Source organism: Tyto alba, unplaced genomic scaffold (assembly GCF_018691265.1).
Source record: "Tyto alba isolate M040663 unplaced genomic scaffold, T.alba_DEE_v4.0 Super-Scaffold_33, whole genome shotgun sequence".
In the NCBI taxonomy this organism is placed as follows: domain Eukaryota; kingdom Metazoa; phylum Chordata; class Aves; order Strigiformes; family Tytonidae; genus Tyto; species Tyto alba.
The window spans coordinates 17,466,714-17,490,015 of NW_024881308.1; the positions used below are offsets into that span (position 1 = coordinate 17,466,714).

A 23,302-nucleotide genomic window follows, 5' to 3' on the forward strand; every position below is an offset into this window, starting at 1 on the left:
GCCCACGGGTGTTTGTCTCCCTCACGCACCTTCCCAGCCGTCCTTGAAGGGCCGCGGGAACAGCGGGAGTCCCGGCCCTGCCCCGGGCAGAGCTGGCCCCCTCGCCTGCCGCAGCCTGGGGACAGCTTCCCTGCGCACGTCCCCGGGTCCCCCAACGCCGTACCGTCCTACATCCATGAGACCCCTTGGCACTCTTGCAAACAATAAGTTATAAATTAAATATTTACAGCATCCACTGCATGGGAGAATTTGTAATTCAGCATTAGCCCAAGTGCCAAAGCAATGCGAGACTGTTTATGTGTAGAGGAGAGGTTATTAATACATCTCAGCTTGCCAGAGATGCTGACTTGCCAAGAAGTGACTGTAAACTCATTTTAGACTTGAGGACCTTTAACTTACCTTCACTGATGGATCGAGACTAGAACAAACTACCATAAATCAGAGCATGCACAAGTACAAATGTGGGATTTTCAAATCCTACCACCCCTCCAAAGCTTTCCCCTCCTTCTCCACAAGCACGGACACATTTTTACACTCACTGAACCAAGGGGACACCTGAGGCACCAGCAAGCAGCGAGAGAAAAACACATAACCCCCCCCAGATGGAAGAGCTGCCGCGGGAATCCACCCCCCTTTTCCAAGGCCACGGGAGCTGCGGGAGGCACCACGGCGAGACGCTGCTGCCAGCGTGGCCATCGAGTTACATCTCCAGGAGCCTTTTTGTGCCCGCCTGAACCCCCCACGGCCCCAGGAGGGAACAGCCCCAGCGGCCCAGCCTGCGGGATCGCCCCAGCTCCTCTCAGCCGGCAGGTCCCCGTCCTGCCCCTCGCACCGCTCCTGCCCAGGCTGGACTCACACGGACAAGCCAGGAAGGAGACTGGTGAGAGACAGTCAAGCGCTTGCAGATGAGCGTGCTTTCCATCAGCCGCTTGTCTCTCCCCAGAAAGACAAGACCAGACCCTAAATGTGCTTACGATTTATTATTAGTTCTCAGAGTGATTCATTGCAGCAGCAGCACGATGCTTGACCACAGCCAGCCAGCCGGGCTGCAACGCCGCATCGAATCCCTGAGCGGAGGAAAACTCTGGGGGATGTGTGTGTGCAACCACTTCCGAGGGTCCAGGCTCGATGGGGCTGCAAAGCACCTGCCCCTCGGGCTGCCACGTGCCCAGTGTGTATTTCTGTGCCCAAAGCGCTCACTTACCTTAAACAGCCCCTCCCGGGGCTGGAGCCCACGCTGGCCGGTCCCACGGAGCCTCCCAGCCCGTTTCCTACTCGCTCGGGGTCGGAGCAGCAGCCCCAGTGCCCCACTGCCACGTCTGGGCAGCCCCTCACCGCCCGGTCCCCCCGCACCCCCCAGCCCAGCCGCAGCGACACGGCCACAGGGGAGCCGAGAGGAGGGTTTGGGGTTCCCCCGCTGCTGGTGCCAGCCTGGCTCATCAAAACAGCACGGAAGATCTGTCTGAAGCTACTCAATCTCCCAAGACAGATATGGAACATCCCCTCACCTCAGAGCATGGGAAAAAGGTTCAGGTGAAGAAAAATTTTTCACAGTTAGCTCTGTGCCAGAAAACACGAGGCAGATGCAGGGAGAACCACGACTGGGTGTCTTCTATTAATACACACTTTAGCCTCCACTCCCTGGGCAGCACACAAAACATCTCAGAAACCGTGTTTGACAACTGCAGCGTGGTAGCTGATTGTCATCTGCTGTGGCCGTCAGTGCCAGAGGTCCCCTTTATTAAACTTCTTGCTAAATGGTGCCACGTGAAGCCCCTGGTGAAAATACAAATAAAGAAACAATTTTCTACCTACTGTTGCCTTCCAGCAGACTTTTCACACGGTTCCTGCAAGTGCAAAAAGAGGGGAAGGAAGAAGGGAAAGGCTGCAGCAGCTCCCTAGAAGACATGAAGGCACTTACATTGTCATTCCCACCCATTTCACTCCTCTTTCCACAAGACCTCACTTTTCACAATATAATCCTGTAAAGAAGCTTATTTGCTTCTTGGACTTGCTAGAGAAGCCCCGAGCTGGCCGCCTCCCCGGGGGCTCAGCGTGCTGCCTGGCACCGAGGGCCCCCCGCCGCCTGCCCTAGATCCTCTCGCAGCAAGCATAAAGCCATGAAATCCAAGCCGGCAGGTATGTAAATCCTCAAACTTTGATTTTTTTCCTTTTCAAACCAGGTGCTGCTCAACTGAGCCAGCTTCCTCCACCCCGACCCTCCCCATCGCCCAGCAAACTGCCTCCCGCACTGTGAAACCACCCCCGGGGTTTCCTGTACCACGACGCTGTCCGTCTGCGACTCTTTACTTGCCATATTTGAACGGGAACATTTTTATTGTTCTGCTTTACAAACCACCGATTCAAACTCCACTTTCACTTTACTGGCTGATGGAGACAAGAATTTACTTTCTAAGATGGTACAAAAATAATACTTTTAGCGCTAATGCAGAAACATCTTTGTGCTGCAGTAATACTGAACCTCCAAGGCTTCCCAAGCTTCTCAGTTCTGGCTCATTTCCTTGTTTATTCAAAAATCTCCAAAATATAGCTAGCCCTTGGAAACCTGGTGGGCCCCAACCTTACAAACCATAGCAGGCTTCACACAGCAAAAAGGCAGCAGACGCCTGTGGCACTTCTCTAAAACCAGTTGAAATCCCTGGAAAATGCATGTCCTGGCCTCACTCCGCTAACTGACCATCGCAGCACCTATGGTGGGGGTTTCATTCAAATGTTCTACAAGGGTGTTTTTTTTTTTTTTTTTTTTTTCCCGACGGCACAAGGTGCGTCTTATGCTTTTTCTATCTTATCTTAAAGATAATAACACATAAAGTTGGGATCTGACCAGGAAACACATGAACGCTTGGCCCGAGTAAACGACTGGACTAAACCCAAAGTTCAGGGGCGGGACGCCGGGCAGCACAGCTGCTCCCCCCTCCGCAGAGCCTCCCCCAGCCCCGCGTCCCCAGCAGCGTCCCAACCCGGCACCTTACGGACCCCGAGTCCTCGCCTTGCGCGTCAGCCACCCACCCACCCGCACCGCGCAGCACCACCTGGTGAGGGCACGGCCTGAGCACGCGGCGCGCGGAGGTGGCGGGTGCACAGAATGCAGCCTAACAGTCCAATATTTGTGGAGGCATTTGTTTCAGTTCTTAAAAAAAAAAAAAAAACAAACCAAAAAACAAACAAACAAACAAAAAAAAACCCCAAAAAACCCCACCACAACAAAAAAAAACCCCAAAAGCCCAACAAGAGAGGATGTGCAGGACCCAGTCCCATTTATGCCTTTGGGAACCTCGCCCTAGTCCCCGCGAAGGGCACACGGTGGTGGCTTTTCACTGGAAGGAATCAGACCCCCTCCCGCTCCCAGACAGCCGGGTACCAAACCGCCGCCAGCCTTCGGTGACAGCAGCCCTAAACAGAGTCTCTCTAATGGAAGATTTGCAAAGTGGCATAAAAGCGTAAGCAGCGTTACAGGTACTCCCCGAAGCACAGGGAACGACTCGGAGCTTTGCCCAGGGACCCCTGCAGAGCAGTTCCTCGGCGTGCAGAGCCCCCGAGCCCCCCCCAGCCCCGGAGCACCCCGACACAGCGCGCCGGGAGACCCCCCCGCCCTGCGGCACCTCCTGGGCTTGGCCTGCGTTTGGCTTCGGTTATTTTTGTAAGAGTTATTATTCACCCCTCCTCCGTACAGCCTAGTTTGTGAATTGAGGAGCCAGTCCTGGGCGCCGGGCGCCCCGGTCAGAGGTTAGTGCAGGGGAGCACGTTTTGTCCCTGCTCGTTGCAGTCACCGCCCCAGCAAGGCGCCTGTTGGTTCGGCCTCCAAGCTGCCAGCGCGACCGCGACTCGACGTACCCCAGCGGCACTCCGCACCTGCAGGCTAGGGCAGGGACCCTTCGGCAGCCACCACCCGCCTCTGAGCGCAGAGGGCAAAAACCCACGACAGAACCCGCCGTGTGCCAGAGCAGCACCTGCACTGTGAAGAAAAAAAGCAAAGCCACTACTATTCAACGACACCCTCTTTATTCAAAAATAGATATCTATGAGACATTTCAGAATATACTGCTGTCACAAACGGCAGCCTATATGTCTAAATTAATTCCTAAATCAATTCATATACAGATTTAAGCTTTTGTTAAAAAAAGACACACCTTGGGGAAATCTGTTTAACCTTGAGAGAACGTCACCCAGTTCGCCAGATGCCCTTTGCCCAAAAAGTAAAACAAATACAATTAAAAACCACAAGACTTCATTAAATTAAGCAAAATAAAACACACACATATATTTGGAAAAAAAAAAATTCTAAACATAAAAAAAAAAAAAGAGACATACCACTCTCTCACAGAAGATTTGCCCAAAACAAGTGTGAGATGTCAACACATCTGTCTACATAATTTTTTTCTGACAGCGTTTTTGTTCTATAATGGATAGACATTCAATCAATGGTCAACATAATTATTGGTTGAAACAGCCTCGGGGTAACTCCATGAGCTGGGACAGGATAGAAATGAGTCTTTTGGTTTGGGTTTTCAAGGTTTGGTGGGGTTTTTTTGTTTTTCATTTTTGGCAAAAGCAGAGAGAATGTACAGTGCTGTATCTAAATAATGTTTGGACCATAAAAGGCTATACAATCGAACCACTTCACAGAAAGAATAGTTCTGTCACTGGAAAATTTCCTGTAAGCTAAAGAGAAAAACACGTCTCGGCTGGGCAGTAAGGGTGCAAGAAGTTTTTAAAAAAGGATAAAATGAAGTGTCAGTAAGAAAAGGACGTGAGCTTCTCAACAGCTTAATGACCAAAAAATGCTGTATTATTTGTTGTAACTGAATGCTGAATAGGCTACTGAATACCCTGTAAAATAAATTAATGAGGACGCAGAACAAGCTTTGCATTTCTGTAGGTTTCCTCTCATGTCTTTGACAACAGCAGCTTAAGACTATAGGGAGGCACAAACACAGCACATCAACTAATTTCAGCCTCTGTGTTACAAAACCTGTATTATCAGATCAAGTGTTTCCAGAAATTTAAATGTTTTATAGTGAGAAGTGCTAAATTTAACAGAATTGTTATCCAAATTGGAATGGTTTTCAGTGATCAGAGTCCAGCTTGTTAGACCTAACACACAAACTGAAACGTATCTACATCCATGGCAGCTAAAACATTAGCTAGCAACATAATGGAATTAAGAATATTTTAAATTTGCCCCCCCCCCTTTTTTTTAAAAAAAAAACCTTTTCCCAATCATAAAAATCAGCTCACAATAATCTGTGACACAAAATTAAGTACATCCTTCTAATATCTACATGCATGGACATGGTACATGTGCATACAGGATATGTGCATATATATATATGGGTCTATTTTCTATATAAATAAATATTTATACCACATTTAACTTCTGTGCATCGAATAACTTCACTAAAGCTATGGAGAGAATTTATAGAATAGTATTTTCAATGTAACCATCCTGAGAGTAGATCAGACAGTGCTTGTCACAGGGATATCAACAGTTGCAATACACCATTCCAACCTCTCAGCTTTTGTGACCATCTGATTTCGTATAATGAAGAGGAAAAATGTGGTATAAATCTAAGGTAGCTAGAACAAAATTTACTTCCACTCTCATTTAGGTAATATCCAGTTCTGCACTGCTCAGCAGAATGTAAATTACGAAGCGCCCTCTAATTCACAAAGAAAAGCTGCTTATTTTTATTGCCTGTGGTGAGTTTCAATTTATGTACATGCCAAATAGGAACTATCTTCGTGTCAGTCCCACAAGAGTACGAGGAACTGTGGATTTGAGAGAAATATTTCTCTGTACCACTGCTCAGGAGATGCCGCCTTCTGACGCTGACAGGGTACAGTACCTGCACACACCCACGTCCCTACGAAGCCCACTAGCCACTCTACTGCTCTCAGAGATGAGGTTCAGAAACCCAGCTAAAGCAGACAAGACTTATTCAGAAATAATACAATACTTTTACAGAGGAAAAATGCTATATGGTCAAACTTTCTTTGAAAACTTTCCAGGGATGTATGTACATGATTCTCATGACTTTTGTGGGGGGTAACAAGTGCTAAGAGCAAACAGCAACTAAAGAGTACGGAAAAATATGAGAAAAGTTTGCCTATATGGACTATCCCCACTCCCTTCAGAGCTCACAAAAACTCACTCTTCTTCCGCCCCTCGCCATGAGCCAGTGTACAGAGAGAGAGGGGGAGCAGGAGCAGCCAAGAGGTCGAAAGCAGGGTCTGCAAGTTCCTTCCTACTGCGGATCTTGGAAGACTGGATTTCCAGTCGACACCAGAGTCTTCTTGCTTCTGCTGGTAATAACGGAAACCGGGGGACACCAGCTGTCCTAGTCTGTTGAAAACAGGTCACCAGCAGACGGCAGAGGCGCCAGGCCTCCCGTGACGTTGGGCAGCAGCGACAGGTCCGGAAGGCTCTGGATATGGGATTTCAGCTCCTTGCGGACCTGGGTTACCCGAGCGAGCTTCTGCTTATATTCCTACGGGAGAGAGACGAGAGAACAAAGATTAAGCGCGGGTCAATTAGCGGTGCTTTTCCTGGAGCCAGGAGTACTTTCCAGGTGAGGACTCCGAGGGAAGGTGGCAAGGCACCGGTTCTCTGAGGGGGCGGCTGGCCTGGCCGCAGACCCTGCCACCTGCGCCCCCCGCTCACAGCCTGGCCGCAGCCCTCGGCACCCCCACGCCACTAATCCTGCCTGGGTTACTTTAACAGAGGCTACATAACGTGCCCCCCCCCCCCTCCCCGGGCCTGGCCGAGTGGCTGGGAAGTGCCGGGCCGTGCCGCCGCTCTGCTCCGGCTCCTCCGCTGGCAGCCGCAGGCCGAGGCACGCCAGGGCTATTGCAGTGCTGCTAAAACACGCTTGGGGGGGGGGGTTTAAGCTTGATCAATTTTGAATATTTCGATAATCCAATTTGCCAAATCATTAAATCAAAGCCAAGTTTTGGTTGTGGAATAGGGTCTCCTCTATGAGCTGTTAGACAACTCGTGTTAGCAACCACCGCAGCTCTACCAGGAGACTGGCGTGTTAGCAAACAACACAGAAATACGTGTATGGAATCAACTGTAAACCAGAGAAAGACACATCCACACTGGATTGAAACCAAGCAAAATACAGACACTAAAATTTTCAGAATTTTATTACAAAGGGAGAAAAACAGTAAGTTAAAAATCCCTGAAGAGGAAACTTGCAAGTAGTTTTTCCACAAATGAGGACCAGGCTGAGCATTAAAAGTCCAATAAAAAATATCTCTCCATCTTCAGAAATCTCCACAAGCTAAGAGACACCAGATAACAGTGACCAGTATTTCATACTGAGAAGACAGAGGAAGTTTGGACCCTGAAAATGAAAGAGCTGTACCTTGTTAAATTATGTTTAGAGGCCACTTAAGAACAGATCAACATATATCCGAGTTATCTAATACAGAGGCTCGATTAAAGAATGATGTTTAGGCAATTTTCAAAGTTTTGTGATTCTAAACATTTATGTAATAGTCATAGAAGACAGCTATTTAAGTAATAAAAACCCAGTATCACATAATTTCTTTTGGAATGCATCAGTCTTTATCCAGCTACACATGGCATATTTTTCATGTCACCTGCAGAATGCAGGAAACAACGAGCTTAACAAAAATCATACACAGAAGAGGCTTCCATACACTCAGTTGTAATATTAACTTACTTTTCATTTCTTAATTACTTGGCAAAGAGAACAGTTTACCAGAGAACATAGTTTATCTTTGAAGATCACATAAAATTAGGCACACATTTAATCAAAGCATCTTTCTGAAGAGTTTACAACTTTAATCCAGTCTTTCTAACCTTCTCAATGATGGAAATTCTCTTCACCTTCTCCAAATATCAAAGCACAGCAGTTCCTGCGGGGTCACAAGCAATGAGTTTACACTCTGTGTTTCATTACTTTGAATTAGAATAGCGAGAGCAGCAGTCAGCTGCAACAACTCAGGATACCCCTACGCCTGGAATGGCTATGTAAATACATTCCATATATTTCCTGCCAGCACCAAATAAGAATGTCCTTTAACTGCCTGTTTCAAACTTAAATCCTCTTACGAGGCTCAGTGAGTTAACATACCACCATAGCCAAACACTTCTGTTAATGTACACAGGATATACACTGAAATAATCAAGTTCAAACAAAGCTCTACCAGCTTCATAAACTAAAGCGCACCCTTCTCAAACCTAGAGGAAAACAACAACAAAAACCCAGGAGAAGGTGCACCCATTCATTTAGGATTGCGAGGATTCGTTATGTTTTAATGGAAGACAGAGAATCGGAATCAAAATAAGAATGCACCCCACATCCCTAGCCATACCATTTGGGGAAATACTTAAATAGGGAAACAAGTCAGAAAAAGTCACATTATGAAAACGGAGAACAAAACCAGGAAAACACCCCAGATTTTTAAGGAAAAGTACAGAACAAAAGCAGATAAAGAGGAAAGCCATGGAAGTACTGCAGTCTGACGCTTGGTGTACTTCTCCAAGCAAACCTGGAAACCAACACGGGGGAAAGAGAGAGGTGGTAAAGGGAGTGCTCGGCTCAAGGCCGGCACGTCCCGGATAACATGAGGCAGGGAGACAGCAGAACACCAGCTCCTGCACATATGGGATACAGACAGCAAAGCCATTTATCATGTTATTGTGTTCCAAATGCTTACAGATAGAAGGTGAAAGAGGCTGGATTCAGAGACTGATTTTTGACACCCCCCAGAAGACTCATGTAAAAAAAATAAATTAAAAATCATAATTCAGGACATTGTCAAGGAATGATGGATATCAAGCCAGGAAAGGAAGGGCAGTGCTTTCTCAAGAAAGCCAAACTCTGTCAAGAGTGAATATCGGCAGATTCTTTTTTGCTGTAGTAGTTCTGACTAAAGAGAGGAAAGAAATCAAGTGCTGGCAAGTGATCAAAGTCTGGTAAGTGGGTAGAAGGTGCAAATTCCAAGCATAAGCCAAGAAAATACCTCAAATATTGCCTGAATTGCCAAGATCCATGCACAAGAATTCTGTAAAAACGGGTACAATGCACCATCTACCTCCATGGGAAGACTGATGTCCTGTCACTTTCAGGGCAAAACTGAGAAGAGGACCGGAATACGCCACTTCTAGTGGACAGTGAGGACGAGGAGACGACGGCTTTTTAGCTGAAGACAATTTGTGTGACTGTTAAAATTGTATTAGACCCAATATCTGTTTCCCGACAGAACTATCTAGGGGACTGAGAATCTTTCCAGTGCCTTGCTTGATAGCCCAGCTCTCAGAAAACACAACGACAAATGAAGAACCACTAAAACGTATGCAAACCGCATTTCTGTTCTGGTTTTTACACTACGGTGAACATACAGACTTAGAAGCAATTCCTCTACACATTAACAGCAGCAACCTGTTCCCAGATTTACAATTAACAGCTTCAAGTGTTTAGAAAAATATTGTTCTTAACATATCCTCAGTCTTAGGGATAACTCTATGTTGAGAGCTACATGGAGTACCGAGCTATTAGAAATACCTCCTGAATTTGATCGGAGACTTTTTTACATATATGAAGACAAACAAAAAAAAAAAATAATCATCACCATGAGAACAACAACCATTCTATTCTAAGCAATTCTACCTGACTAGTGGGTTAAAGAAGGGATTAACTAGTCCATACAAGTTTTTCTTAAAGCAGTTAGACCTAAATCCTATCTGTTTAAAAAAAGAGGGGAAAAAAAGTACTCACAAGGAAAAGGCAGCTATAGCCCCCAAACCGTTAAAAACTCTGGCTCAGAAAAACATCGCTAAATTCAGGAATGGAGATGATGTTCTAAGGGAGCACGCGAGGAACCAAGGTTTCCTAGAAGAGATGAGTACCTGCCAGACAGATCCGATGCACAGCCCAGGCTACGTGAGAGAACCACCTCCCGCAGGCTTAACACCGGCCCCGGCCGCTGGGCAGATGGTGCCAGAGCCGCAAAGGACCGGCGAGGCCGGCCGCCACGGCTGGGGCAGGGAGCCCTGGCAGCACCCAGGCCCCCACCCCGAGCACCGGGGGGCACCGAGCCCCGAGGCAGCTCGGCGGCTGAGAATTCCGAAGTCCTGCTGCAACAGGGGAGAAGCACCTCCCAGGGAGCCGCAACCCTCCAGGTGAAACGCAAGGCACCTTTACTGGTACCTGCACACCGCAGGAATACACCTCAGCCCCACGCAGCAATATGCAGAAGCAGAGACACATACTCCCCCTTCCAGGCTCGGGGGCTTTTCTTTTTCCACACACTGAGTTGTGGCCGTGTTCTGCAATGTAGGGCTCTGGAAGCAGGTTTTATGGGAAATCACGTTGTTCACGTAGCCCATGACACGCTCTCAAACTGCATCTTGCAGATTTTTGCATAAGGTCTCTCCGTTCTATAAAACCGAAAAAATATGAAGTACACTTAAAAGAAACCACTGCTTTCTGAGGTCTTAGTTTGTACTCCATGTGTCTAGCTAATTGCCTCGCTGCATAGTAAGCTTTCATTAAGATTAATAGTATTTGGATGCCATTTGCTTTTTTTAGACAAAATAATGAGATCTTTGCTGTAAGCAGGAGTTTCAGGATGATACAGAAATACTGGCGCTGTGCCACACGAATGCTTTTGCTAATCAACATTCCCTTTCAGTATGCGGCATTCTACATCCACAGTGGCCAAGCGAATTAGATATTTAGCCCCTGAAAGAAACGCAAAATCAGAATTAAACACCACTGAACGAATCTGACAGAAGTGCTTTATTCGGAAGAAGCCTTGCTTGAACATTATAAAACTGACTGTAATCGACATGACAGGAAACTCATTCTGAGGACTGCTGCATGGCTTGCTTCACCTTGTCGAGTTACACAGCACAGACTTCATTTTATTTTAGCTTAGAATTCGCACTGGGCACTTCCATTCCTGTGCAGGGTCAAGCAGTAACATGCCATAAGTCATCACAGCTATTGCATCTACTGAAAAACATCTTCTTAAGCATTAATGAGAATTTAGAAAGTGAATCGGAAGAGTAGCCAGTCTCAGCTTTGGTATGCTGTAGCTTCAGCCAGATTTATGAAAGCAAAAGACCACAGAAGTCAGGGAAAAAAAATGCACCAGAGGCTCAGCAGAAATTTGAAAAGAGCACATAGTGAAGTGAGAGCTTGACAGTAATATGTTTATATGGTTGTGTAAAATCTCTATTTAAAAACATTAAACATACAACACTAATATAGCAGATTGACTAGGTATTCCTTCGCTTTTGCTGCTTGCCACTTAATCTATGTAAAGTACTTTTAAAACATACTCATTAAACCATGTTAGAATAAGTGTGTTTATAAGAAATGATCAATATGAAGGGTGTTGGGAGAAAATTACCAAAAATTAAGAGCTTTTAAAAGCAAGGAGAGTCAAGTTCCTGCTCAGTAAGTGAACAGCACAGAACATTTAGACACAGCACATCAAAATTAGAACAGCAGAGGTTTGTTTGCTGGTTTTGGGGTTTCCCCATCCCAAGGTCGTGCATTATCTAAGAAAGCACAAATTACTATTAATCAATACTTCCTGTATATATACACCTAGAGGTCAACTCAACTTTTTTTTTTTTCTTTTATTTTTAAGCATCGTTAATTCATTAGGTAACTTTTGAAAAAGCCTACCATTTGATTACAGTTTAGTGCTCAAGAACCACTCTGTACAGAAGATGCTCAGTCTGCATGCTACATACACATTCACTCCACCTCCTGCCAGGCTATTCCTTCTGGCCTTTTCAAAAGCAGTTCAAAATTCCCCTTCTCCGATGTAAAGCGTGGCAAGTGTATCAGCACTTTTCTCTCAAAGTGTCACATTTGAATAAGCCCAGTTTTAAAACTATATTCTATCCTATATTTCAGAAATCAATCTTCCCCACATGATGGTGGAAGGCACTGGTCAGTGTGCCGAGCAGAATCACTAACAGTTCAGTTGGTGGGCAGGGAACAGCCTTCTCCTGTTCTAACCACCCAAACCTCACAGAAATCAAATCTGCAAACCAGACACGAAGTTGCCTTGTAAAGCAACCCTGCAGTCCTAGAAATAAAAGTAGTCTTGGTCAAAAGCAAGCAGCTGGCTAACACTCACACAAAAATCAAGGAGAGAAAAGAGCTGGAAACAAGACATGAATTACCTATAAACGTGCTTGTCTCCATCTTGGCCAGGGCCTGCCCCTGCGTGGGTGCGCTGGGCAGCTGCCCAGGGCTGGCAGCCCCTCCATCTCCGCGGGGCTCCCCGGAGCAGGTCCCCAAACCTCTGGAAGCAGCCACAAACCCACAGAGCGGAGCACAGGCCATCGTCTGCACCCCGACCTCCCGGCTGCAGCAGCGGGGGCTGCTGTGCCAGGGGCACTGAATATTCTCCGGTACCTGGCAGAGCTCAAAAGCAGCGGCGCACTCAGCACGGCAAGCGCCCTGAGGGGTTCGAACAGCCCACAGCCCACTCGCCCCTGCCAGAAGTCAGATAACAGAGGGAAATGTCTCCATTTCACAAGTTCAGTGCAGCATAACTCACCTCAAAAGCAAAGCGAAAACAAAGGCTCATGGTGAAGCCAGTTTTCCCTATTTTGCAGCAGCACTAAAGCAACAGACCTGAGGTTTTTACACGACACATCTGAAAGATGCAGTCCAGGAATCAGAGCTTGAATGATATATTTCCTGACAGAGCTTCAGTTCATTTTCATACTTTAAATTTGTTCACAGTCTTGCTCTTTTAAATTTGACAAGGCTGCTTTCTTCTGCGGCACCGTTCATCACACTTCACCAGAGATGGTATTTTTGCTCTTGGCACAATTACATGCTCTGAAACCATACCTTGTCTCTTTGCTCAGGACAACTTTACGTTGTTCAACAGAAGAGTCAGTGACAGAGGCCTCTGCAGAGCGTTTCTGCAGCTGCCAGAGATGCCGCCTCCTCACCTACTGGCCTTTGCCACCTTTAGAAGCCCTCTTGGAATTGCTGCAGGCTGCCACTGTACAATGGCAATGCAACCTGGCTTCATTTGTGACATATCCTTCCCACAGTAAACACTCCGGGGGGAATGATGTTCAGGCCAAAAAAAAAAAAAAAAAAAAAAAAAAAAAAAAAAAAAAAAAAATCAACATTTAGGGCACAAGCAAACAGCTCCATATTCACCTCTCCAAGCATCTTAATGCTTTTGATTGCTAAGCAAAAAAGTAGTTATAAACTGGTTCACTTCAGTAAAATACATACAAACACTATATATTAACATTGGATGATTTTTATTTGCTTTCATTTTTCAGTATGATTTCATTTGCAGTACTACTCTAATTATGAATGCCTACAAGTGCCTACAAAGTGAAGAAATTACACCTTCGCATTGTGCAAGAAACACAGCTGTTGCCTCGAGCTGTACACCGCACAACAGAACCAGATTCACCGCAGTGTTTGTTTACTGTATCGCTATGAAACAGCCGTGGGCCTTGCCCCACACCCAAAGGCACGGGTGGCTCACAGCTGGAAATACTGATGTACAGTTCGTCACTTTTTGCCGTGTTAATCACCAGTTCGGTTCGATAGGCCTGAGCGTGACGCTCTGCCTGGGTGCTCCCGTTCAGGACCTTCTTGCCCTGCCCAGGGTGCAGAGCAGGAGACCCCCCACCCACCCAGCTCCCACAGCTCTCTCCTGCTACTTGCATGCATGTAAAATACTGTCATTTCTGTTCCTGGCAGAAAAACCCAAACTTCATCTCTTGTTCCCTGCCTAAACCACTGAAATGAATATACCACAATGCAAGACCTCCTGTCTGAGAGGAGAACAGCAGCCACAAAGGCATTGCCAACAGTGACATGCAACAAAAACCTAAGCAGTAGAAGCAACACAGCAATAAATTGCCTATTAACCCACTGAACTAAATCATATTTCAAGAAAATGTGTAGTGCCGGGCAGCCCAGAAAACCTCAAGTGAGACTGTACCTCATCCTTCAGAGATGCACTATCAAAGAGGGCTTGCAAATTCATGTGGACACAGCTTTAACCTTATTAAAGGTGCCTTGCAGCCATGAATATTAAAACCCACCAACATCTGAAAACCCCCACAGCTCTCAGCAGGATTCAAAGAATTTTTCAGGTGCAGTCAACAACCAGAAAATTCCCCCTAAACTGGATCTTAAATAGAGTATGTTGTTTATATTTATATATGCACACCAACACACACACACACATTTGTACGCATACACACATACCCTCACACACACACTGTACTATATATACATACTGTAGATACTATAGCATGTTCCTTATGTCACCTTTATACGAACACAGGCACAGAAGATATTAGGAGGGCAAAGGGAAGAACTCAGCATCACCCGCTGCAAATCAAATGTTCTGAATGCACGTTCTCTTTTTTTTTTTTTGCCTCTCCACCCCATTAAGTGAAAATAAGCATCCCTCCACTTACTCCACATTTTCTGCTGGCAGTAGATGTTTCAGATACCCATAAAGCTTCCACACCATTTGCCATTTTCTAGCACTGCTTTCACTTGGTTCTTCTAGACCCATCTATTTAGTTGACTTAATTTTACAGGCACCTGGTACACCAAAATGGAAATGTTCTCCCAGATATCGCCCCACCTACACTTCAGTTTTAGACAAAGTGACTGGCTGGATTTTCTCTACTTGCCTGCCATGCAATCAGGAAGAGTACACAGACTTCAAAAGGCAATCCCTCCCCTTGAAGTTTTGCAGACTCAGGTGCTGAAGGACAAAATCCCTCCCCAGCCAATTGTACTCAGTAATTGTAACAGGGGCAGCAATCGCCAAAAATAACACAAATTGGAGAACTTTCACTGGAAGTTAAATACTCATGTCAGATACAAAGACACCTTATCTCATTCTTATAGAAATACCAGTTCTTGTTTCTGTGTCTGTCTGAAAATGCATTTTATTTCCTGATACCTATTATGAAAGTCTAGGCTGACCTCTGACCCAGTCCAGGCCATGGAAGATCATACAGCAGCTGCAGCATCAAGCCCACAACTTCTGACTGAGATGAAGCAGCATTTAAAAAGAAATTCAGCATTCAGATGTTGAACAACAGAATCCACCATACCTTTCATTTACCCTTAAAAATATCTGCCTTGTTATAGGCTGTTCAGCATCAGCTTTGGTCCAGCTGATTTTGCTTTGCAGCTGACTTCCAGAACTAAAGGAATTCTACCTTCTCCAAGTGCTTTTAGACTACAATCAAATGATCACAATCTTCCCCCCTTCAGATAAAACATTCCTACTTATGACACTGACAATTTTTTCAATTGGTGCCCTAAAGAACAGAGCTTGCCCATATGTTATGGTCTTCAGGCTCTGTGCCAACTTTCTCCCTTCAAATTACCAGCACTTCTCAGCACAGCGTTGTTTCAGTCCCTTCTCACGCCAGCCTGTACCACCATGGATTGGCAATTCATTGTCCAAAGCCACCGTTCCCAGCATATTGTCCCTTAATTAGACAGCTTTTCTGCAACTGATGACAACAGCTCTGTGTCACAGGGGTTTGACATTGCAAAGTATTTTGAGCATTAGCCCACTAGACATAAATACACTGAGTTCATGTATATGTTTTGAGAATTTGCTGTGTTTCATGAGGAATAGCATTAATAGGATTAGTAAACAACTGTAGCTCTTTAGACCACAAAAGCTGCTTTTCAAAAGATGCAGATTGGCTACTTTCATTGTGACTTTGCTTTGTGAGTAAATAAAACACAAAAAATATCAAGAGTGATTTCCAAATTAGACATTTCCATACTTTAAAATAAAGCCCCGAGTCATATTACTATCAGAAACCCCCTCTTCCAACTAGCAGCCTTGGCTAGATTAGGATGTCAAAGTAAATAATCCATTTTCTACTTAAAAATGCCATCTCATCTGAGAATCAGGAAACTTACTTCACAAAAGGAAAAACATACAATCAATGGTACCAAAGATTCTGGAAAAGATATCCTGAGAGAGCAAAGCATACAATGAGAAGATATGTAAAATTAGATTGTTTTAAGTTATTTTCTTATTTCAGTCATTGCTTGAGTAAATGTTTTGGTTTTTAATACATTCTTAATTGCTACAATAATTTTAGATCCTTCTATTAAAATGCTTATTAACACTACAAAGAAAAATCCAGGCTTATCAATAACATTACTGTGAGAACATCAAAGACTCAAACAAAACTGATGAGCAGATATGGCCTGCCATATCTGTAACCAACATCTTCCACTATTTATTAACCTTCTACAACTCAAGAACAATGAAATGCTTTAATCAGGCAATATCCCTCAGCTAAGATTTGAGATTTGACATGAGTACGAATTGTGCCTTCATGTTAAGTAAATATTAAAGAGTGGCATTTCCCACAACTCATTTTAGACTTCTACAGTACTAAGGCCACCTTGTTCTGGGAGAATGGTGAAGATGCCTACCTAAACAGATATTTTATAAGATCATTCTTTGGTTTCCAACATATTAAAGGACGTGTTTACACTTAGCATTGGGCAAGCAACCTTTCCTGCTGCCATCAACAGGATTATTCCTATTAACAAAGTAGCTCAGCCAGTGAACTGCTTAATTTTCAGGATTACATTTCTTTCTCTGCCAGAGTTATAATTTTCAAGTAATATTCCTTACCAAAAGGATATTGGACCTGTTGTAGTGAGCTCTGAGGAGACCACACAGATGCTTCGGGGGCTGGAGCAGCTCCCCTGGGAGGCCAGGGTGAGAGAGTTGGGGGGTTCAGCCTGGAGAAGAGAAGGCTCCGGGGAGCCCTTCGAGCGGCCTCCCAGGGCTTAAAGGGGGGGCAGGAGAGGTGGGGGGGGACTCTGGGTCAGGGGGTGGGGGTAGGACCAGGGTGATGGGTTTAAACTGACAGAGGGGAGATTTAGCTGAGATGTAAGGCAGAAATTGTTCCCTGTGCGGGGGGTGAGGCGCTGGCCCAGGGTGCCCAGAGCAGCTGTGGGTGCCCCCTCCCTGGAAGGGTTCAAGGCCAGGTTGGACGGGGCTGGGAGCCCCCTGGGCTGGGGGAAGGGGGCCCTGCCCGGGGCAGGGGGGGCACTGGGGGGGCTTTGAGGTCCCTTCCAACCCAAACCATTCTATGATTCTGTGATATTTTCCAAAACAAAAAACACCAGAATTGTCACAACCTTTCAGCTAGTGCATTAGAAATTTTAATTTAACATTGTCATCATGAATTTCTTAATTTCACAGCCTCAGACTGACTCAAATTTATGGATCGTTCTGGGCTTTTTAAAACATTGTTGTGCAGCATTTTGCTACCAATTTCCTGCCTTTTTTTAAAAAATAAACAGCAACATATGTACCATTTATATATATTTTATATATATACACACACACTCAACAGGTGACTTTCTTCTGGCAAGGAAAAAAACACCTGACCCAAGACTTCCACTAGCATTCAGCAAATAAATCAGGTGCCAAACAGGATTCAGTTTTATGGCACCTTTCATACCCATGTCTGAAAGTGCCTTTTAATGACTCAGTCATATGACAGACGATGCTTAAAGAAATTCAAGATAAACAATCTAACAGAGTTATTAACTATCAGCTCTAAGTCTGAATGTGGAATCAGCACTTGTCTGGCTGATTTGGAAAAAATGTTGCTCTGGAAAAGCAGCATGTTCAGTCACAAGACATTGAGAAACTCTAATATAAACACACATGGCAAAGAAAACACTCAAAATTAAGTTTACCTCAGGAGAAAGTTGCCTGGCTGTCAGAGGGTTAGGTTTGTCATGGCAGTAAACAGAACCCACGCTGCTCCAGCACAGTCTCCTTCCAGAAGATTTTGTCCTCTACAGCCACTCAGGTCCCACCCAGCAGCAGCTGCTCGCACTAACCAGCGGCCCCCAGGGTAGAGGCAGCCCTTAATGTGCCGCCAAGGGGCATTTTAACAGATGGCAGAGTGACATACAACCACAATCATTAATTAAACTTTCAGCACCACATCTTGGGACTAGCGTGGAAGAACTTCCTTCGAGAAAGAACATTTCAGAGAAATGGCTGGCTGCCGCAGGCTCTGCGCTTGCTCTAGGACGTGCAGCTGGTGCTCAGGTCCAGTCAGCGGAGCCTCATTTTACAGTGTCCTGCCCTTCTCGTTCGAGGGAGCTATGGCAATAAATGCAAGTCATCTGCTTCCTGCAGCAGCCCAATTTACACTCTACCACAGAAGCTGCAGGTAGGAGTGGCTGTTAAAGGATGGATCCCCAAAGACCTTGTTTAAACTGCATCTCCTTATCAATTAGGGGCTGGGAAGGCAGATGAGGGGCACCCAACCATTAGGAAAATGGCAAAAAAGCAACCAATAAACAAACACCCCAGCTAATTACAGCAAAGAGAAGTAGATTATTTTTTGAAATAGGGATTTCACGAAAAAATAGGGTAAATCTGAAAAAGCTTTGCTAGGTGAGCCTATTTTTCTTTAGGAAGCATGGAGCTCTGGGCCCTCCACATCCATGTGTATTAAAACATCCTAGACTGAACATCAGAACAGATTTGCCTTCTCCAGACCTTTTACCCCGCTTTCTTACCCCTGTTTTACTCCAGATGTAAACACCAGCACCGGTGTAATCGGTACTCACTTCTAGCTTCTTCTCCTTCTCTGTTAAGACATCCTTCTGGTTCTGGGTGTACTCGATCAGCATGCGTGCCAGCTGGCGCCGGTCCTCCAGCTCTGCCGCCAGCCGGCCGTTGTACTCTGCCAGTAACAGGCACGCTTCGTCCACGGTCTTCGAAAGACGTTCGGCTGCCTCTTTGTCTACATGCAAAAGTGTTGGGTACTTCAGAGGACAAAGTTTAAAACTTTCTATATTTGACAGAGGGGCCACAATTCACCAGCCACACACAATAGCATCTAATTCATAAATACACTCCTGGCTTGACAGGAAAATAACAAGTTCTTATCACAGGGAATATAAAGGAAATAGGCAGGGCTAACAAGCCAAGAATGGTGGTTTTCAGACACTGACATGATTGACATGCATTTTATCCTTCCAAAGGTGTCAGTGATGGTGGTGGATATATAAGTATAGGAAGTTAGCCTGTATGAACAGGTTAAACAAAAACATTAGACTGTACTTTCAGTTAAACAAATCAGGTGGTTTTCACATTTAAACATGGTGTGCACTTTTTAATTTCTCTTTTCTCTGAAGAGCTCCTAATGTATCAGTACAAGCAAACATGAACTGCACACTAGCCTTCACAGTTGGACACTGTAAGAGCATATTATAAAGGACTGAATAAGTGACAGTTCATGAAGTCTAAATTAAAAATACTTTCAGGAACAAAAGCCAAATCAGTTCAACCTTTAAATGCTTCTATTAAGATTACTTTTCAAATATAATTACAAACGTCCATTTAAACAAAGACAGACAGACAGATGGATGTAGCAAGTTTCTTCCTCTGTAGCAATCAAGGAGTATGTGTGTACTCAGAACAGTCTAATAAAACTCATAAATACGTAAACAGTCAAGGTGTTCAAAATCAAACACATCCATTTGAGAACTCTGGACCCATTTCCTTTACATTTTTGCAAAATGCTGTTGATGTTCTCAAAGCACAAAAGCCTCAGTCCAAGCTGAAAAAGTGGAAGAAGTTATCCAAGTTTCATCTCCAATTTTACTCCGCAGGATTGCTACCTATTGATCACCCAAGAGCTACAAAACAAGGACACAAAACCAGGAATTCACTCCATCATACATGGGATTATTTGAAGAAAAAAACATTTTGATTTCCAAGTTATTCTTTGGACCCATGTTCATACATCTTCCAGTTTCATACCTGTAATTTTCTCCAATAATGAAACATCTTGAACTTCCTGAGGCAGGGAGGCAATTTTTTGCCGCACTGTTGCGTCTCCTGATGCTGCATTTTCCAGATCTTGTAGGGCTTTGATCAAATCCTCAGTCTACAAGACAAGTTTGCCAACATTAAAACCAAATACTTTTTATGTCATTTCCTGTGGATGTGGCCACTGTACCTGAGGTCATGTACCTTTGAAAGCAACTATTTCTGGAATATTTTCTTCAAGCAATTTTTAAACTGTTGCTTCCTAACACAGGGAATATTCACTAAGTTTACAATATCCCAACGTTTAGGAACTTATGCATAATTACAGCAGGATCAACTTTTTCAAGACTCTGCAGTAGAAAACTTCTCATTCCAATTAAGAGAATTTGAGAAGGCTGAAAAGTACATGACCAAATCAGTTTGAGAAACAGCCATCAGCCCTCTGCATCACATCAGGTTGGGACTATTTCTTTTAGCTGAGCATCCCTGACACTTTCTCTTAGACTAGCAGGAGTGTACATGCACCTTTCTGTTCTATTCCAAAGGTGCATTCTGACACAGAAAAAAAAAAAAAAAAAAAAAAAAAGAAAAAAAACAAACCAAACTTCTATCAGTCCAAACAAACCTGTGTCAGATTTACATCATTAGAAGATTTAGAATTTTGTAATTGGTTACCTATCATAAAGTTTGATGACAATTAAAACTATCCCTGTTAAAGCAAACTTTATATCATCCCGAATTTGCAAAGCCGTTGTTATTCTCACTTAGCTCAACTGGCTCTTTGCAGTTTAATTTGCAATCTGCAATTAAACCAGACTCCACTATCTCCTCAACTTCATCTTGCAGCTGGTTTTCATGTGTTGAGGAAAAATGTAACAGTTTAAATGAGTATACTCAAAACATATCCTAACTTAAAAAGGATGTGGATGGAGATAGCCTTAAGAGGACCTCCTCTGACACACCGTACTTCCTCCCTGCTCAAAAAAAAGGAGACTCCCTGAATACGAAGAGAAAAAACGTTCTTTCTGTTGTTTTAAAAAATACTGAAGTTTTAATGGGAGGTTTTGAAACTGGAACACTAGCCCTGTAAACACCACCACTGATGTTTCAATTACATTTCAATAGTTTGAAAACTAATAAAAACACTGAAAAGAAAAATATTTGTTTAATCTGAAAAATAAAGAAGTCCATTACCTAATATCTACTACTTCTTTGCAAACCGCTAATGATTTCCAACAGTAACAAAGACAATGCTTATCATCAAGAGAAACCATAAGCTGCAAGGCATCTGGAGGTAAAAACAACAAAAAAAATCTTGCTTATTTCCTTGACAACTGTCATTTATTTTTATTTTTCAACATTTACAGTCTACCAGATGGATGGTGTATCTTTTTATCTTTTTCAGATAGACTATAGTTCATCATGTTCCTTCTGTAGCCTCAAATGGTCAGAATGATCCTCTATTTTATTCCTACTACTTCCACACCTCTAACGTGTCAGCCTCAAAACAAAGCCTTCAAAGCTGGCTTTCCTAACCAACTCCATACTAATCTATCAAAGGTTGAGCTTTTTAATAGCTCATAGAAAGAGATGTCCTACAAAAAAACCCTAATTTTTAACCGTGTTACAACTCTGGGTTTGAGAAATTACAACACTGATCATAGAAAGAATTTAAAATATGGTCTGTTCTTCTAGCAGTGCTTTGAGATTCTTTACTGGTAGCACTACTCAGACCCTGGTCCAGACTACCTGAGATCCCTCAGAAGTGGCACACTACTTCCCCACGGAGAAAGGCTGTTCCATTCCACATGGCCTGGTCAACCCCCTGCTGAACTTCCTCCACTCAGCATTTCACTTGTTGGCAGCTCCACCTTGTGGCCCCACCACACAGGAGGTGCCTCCCACAGCCCGTCCCACCTACCAGCAGCGGCCCAGCACTAGGGTCTTGGGGTGAGTAGCTCCCGGGGTAATCATCATCTTCCTCCTCTTGTATTTGCTGAAAAGTCCGCTTTAAGGACTTCTTCTCCTCTGCAACTAAAGACAAATATAAGCAGCTCATTTGGATGCCAGATCTGCCCACCCTGACTATCTCTACTTCAAAAAAATTATACCAGATACTCTGATGATGAAGCTCTCTAAAGAAAAGGATGACCACTGTTGGACTCCCATGTTGGCATCATACGCCAAACACTCAAATGCAAAACAGCAATAAAAGGTTGATTTTGCTCACACTTGTATCTCTGTACATGCAAGTACAAGGACACAGTCTTCATATCAGCCGTGTGCACTGTAGACACTTGTGCCTCCTGCACTGACAGTAGGAAAGGCAAGTAAATGTCCTACTTGTCAACAAATGGCAGGTCCTCAACCCTGCTCAGATTCTCCAGTTAATACCAGGTATGCAGGTGAGGATTTCTAGCAGTAGAAATGAAGCACTAATGCTAAGATACATATGGACAGAAGAATTTAAAGTTATCTTTTTGCACCAAGTATATGCTCACTGTGGTCCCACACTCAAACAAACTGCTAGTTATTCAACCTTCCACTCTTCCATCAAAATAAGGACTTCAAGACAGCTCTGTGAAACTCAAACTCTAAGATGCGACAGCAACAACAGTGATGGGCAGAGCATGAATTGATCTCCAAGCGGGTAATCTTTAACACTTCAGAAATACAGATTTCATAAAGCAAGACAATGTTGGTTAAATGAACCTTAGCATAGCATACCACAGCTTGAAAGGGAAGAGACAGCTTATTTAATGAGTCAGAAGTCTTAATGCAGCCTTTGATCCAGTTACAGAACCTCCAGAAGGCAAATCATAATTCAGACTTGCCATCAAAATTAGTAAGAGCCAGGGTAATTTGTAATAAAGCTTTGGACAGAGTCTTGAGAAATCTCCTCAATGGAATCAAGTCTTGCTGAGATAATCATGGAGTTCAAGTGAATCTGTATATCCTTTGATTCACAGGGAAATCCAAGATCACTTTTAATTTAAAATTAAATCAGTTTGCCCAACTCTAATGAAGAAGCAAACAGAAAGGTCTGTCCCAAATGCAGAATTTTGCCTGCCTTGTCCAGTAGGACAGAGGTCTGAAAGCACTTTATTTTAATGTAGAGAAAGTGAGAGGTGCTGCACATCTTGTTTGTGTGGGGAAAAAACATAAACAACCTTCATGAGGTAGGAACAAACATATCTCTGTTAGAGAACAGATTTACTCAGTGGAAGGCCAAGCAGCACAGAAAAAAAACACAGTCACCCTAAACCAAATGAATTTTTGATGTATGACAGAGCAACGTTATCTAGGCTAGAAAAAGGTACAGTCTAAGTATTGTATGTATACAGTTGATGTAAGAGAGTGCTTGATAATCTGACTGACAAGCAAGATACCAGATCAACAAGAAAAATAGCTGGTGTCCACTGAGGTCTGCAAAAGA

The 23,302-nt window shown here is 44.1% G+C and overlaps 1 protein-coding gene across 2 annotated transcripts in view; it reads right to left on the reverse strand.

The window, feature by feature from the left end:
- Positions 1-4,006: 4,006 nt before the first annotated feature.
- RPRD1B (regulation of nuclear pre-mRNA domain containing 1B) overlaps positions 4,007-23,302 on the reverse strand; it is a 28,622-nt gene continuing 9,326 nt past the window's right edge. The window contains exons 4-7 of one of the 2 annotated variants that reach the window (XM_042800796.1): positions 21,788-21,900; positions 19,858-19,984; positions 18,660-18,835; positions 4,007-6,509 (exon numbers count right to left, since the gene is read on the reverse strand). In XM_042800796.1, the coding sequence (XP_042656730.1) occupies positions 6,360-6,509; positions 18,660-18,835; positions 19,858-19,984; positions 21,788-21,900 (566 nt within the window). In that variant the 3' untranslated portion in view covers positions 4,007-6,359. The other variant, XM_042800797.1, reaches the window with a different exon arrangement.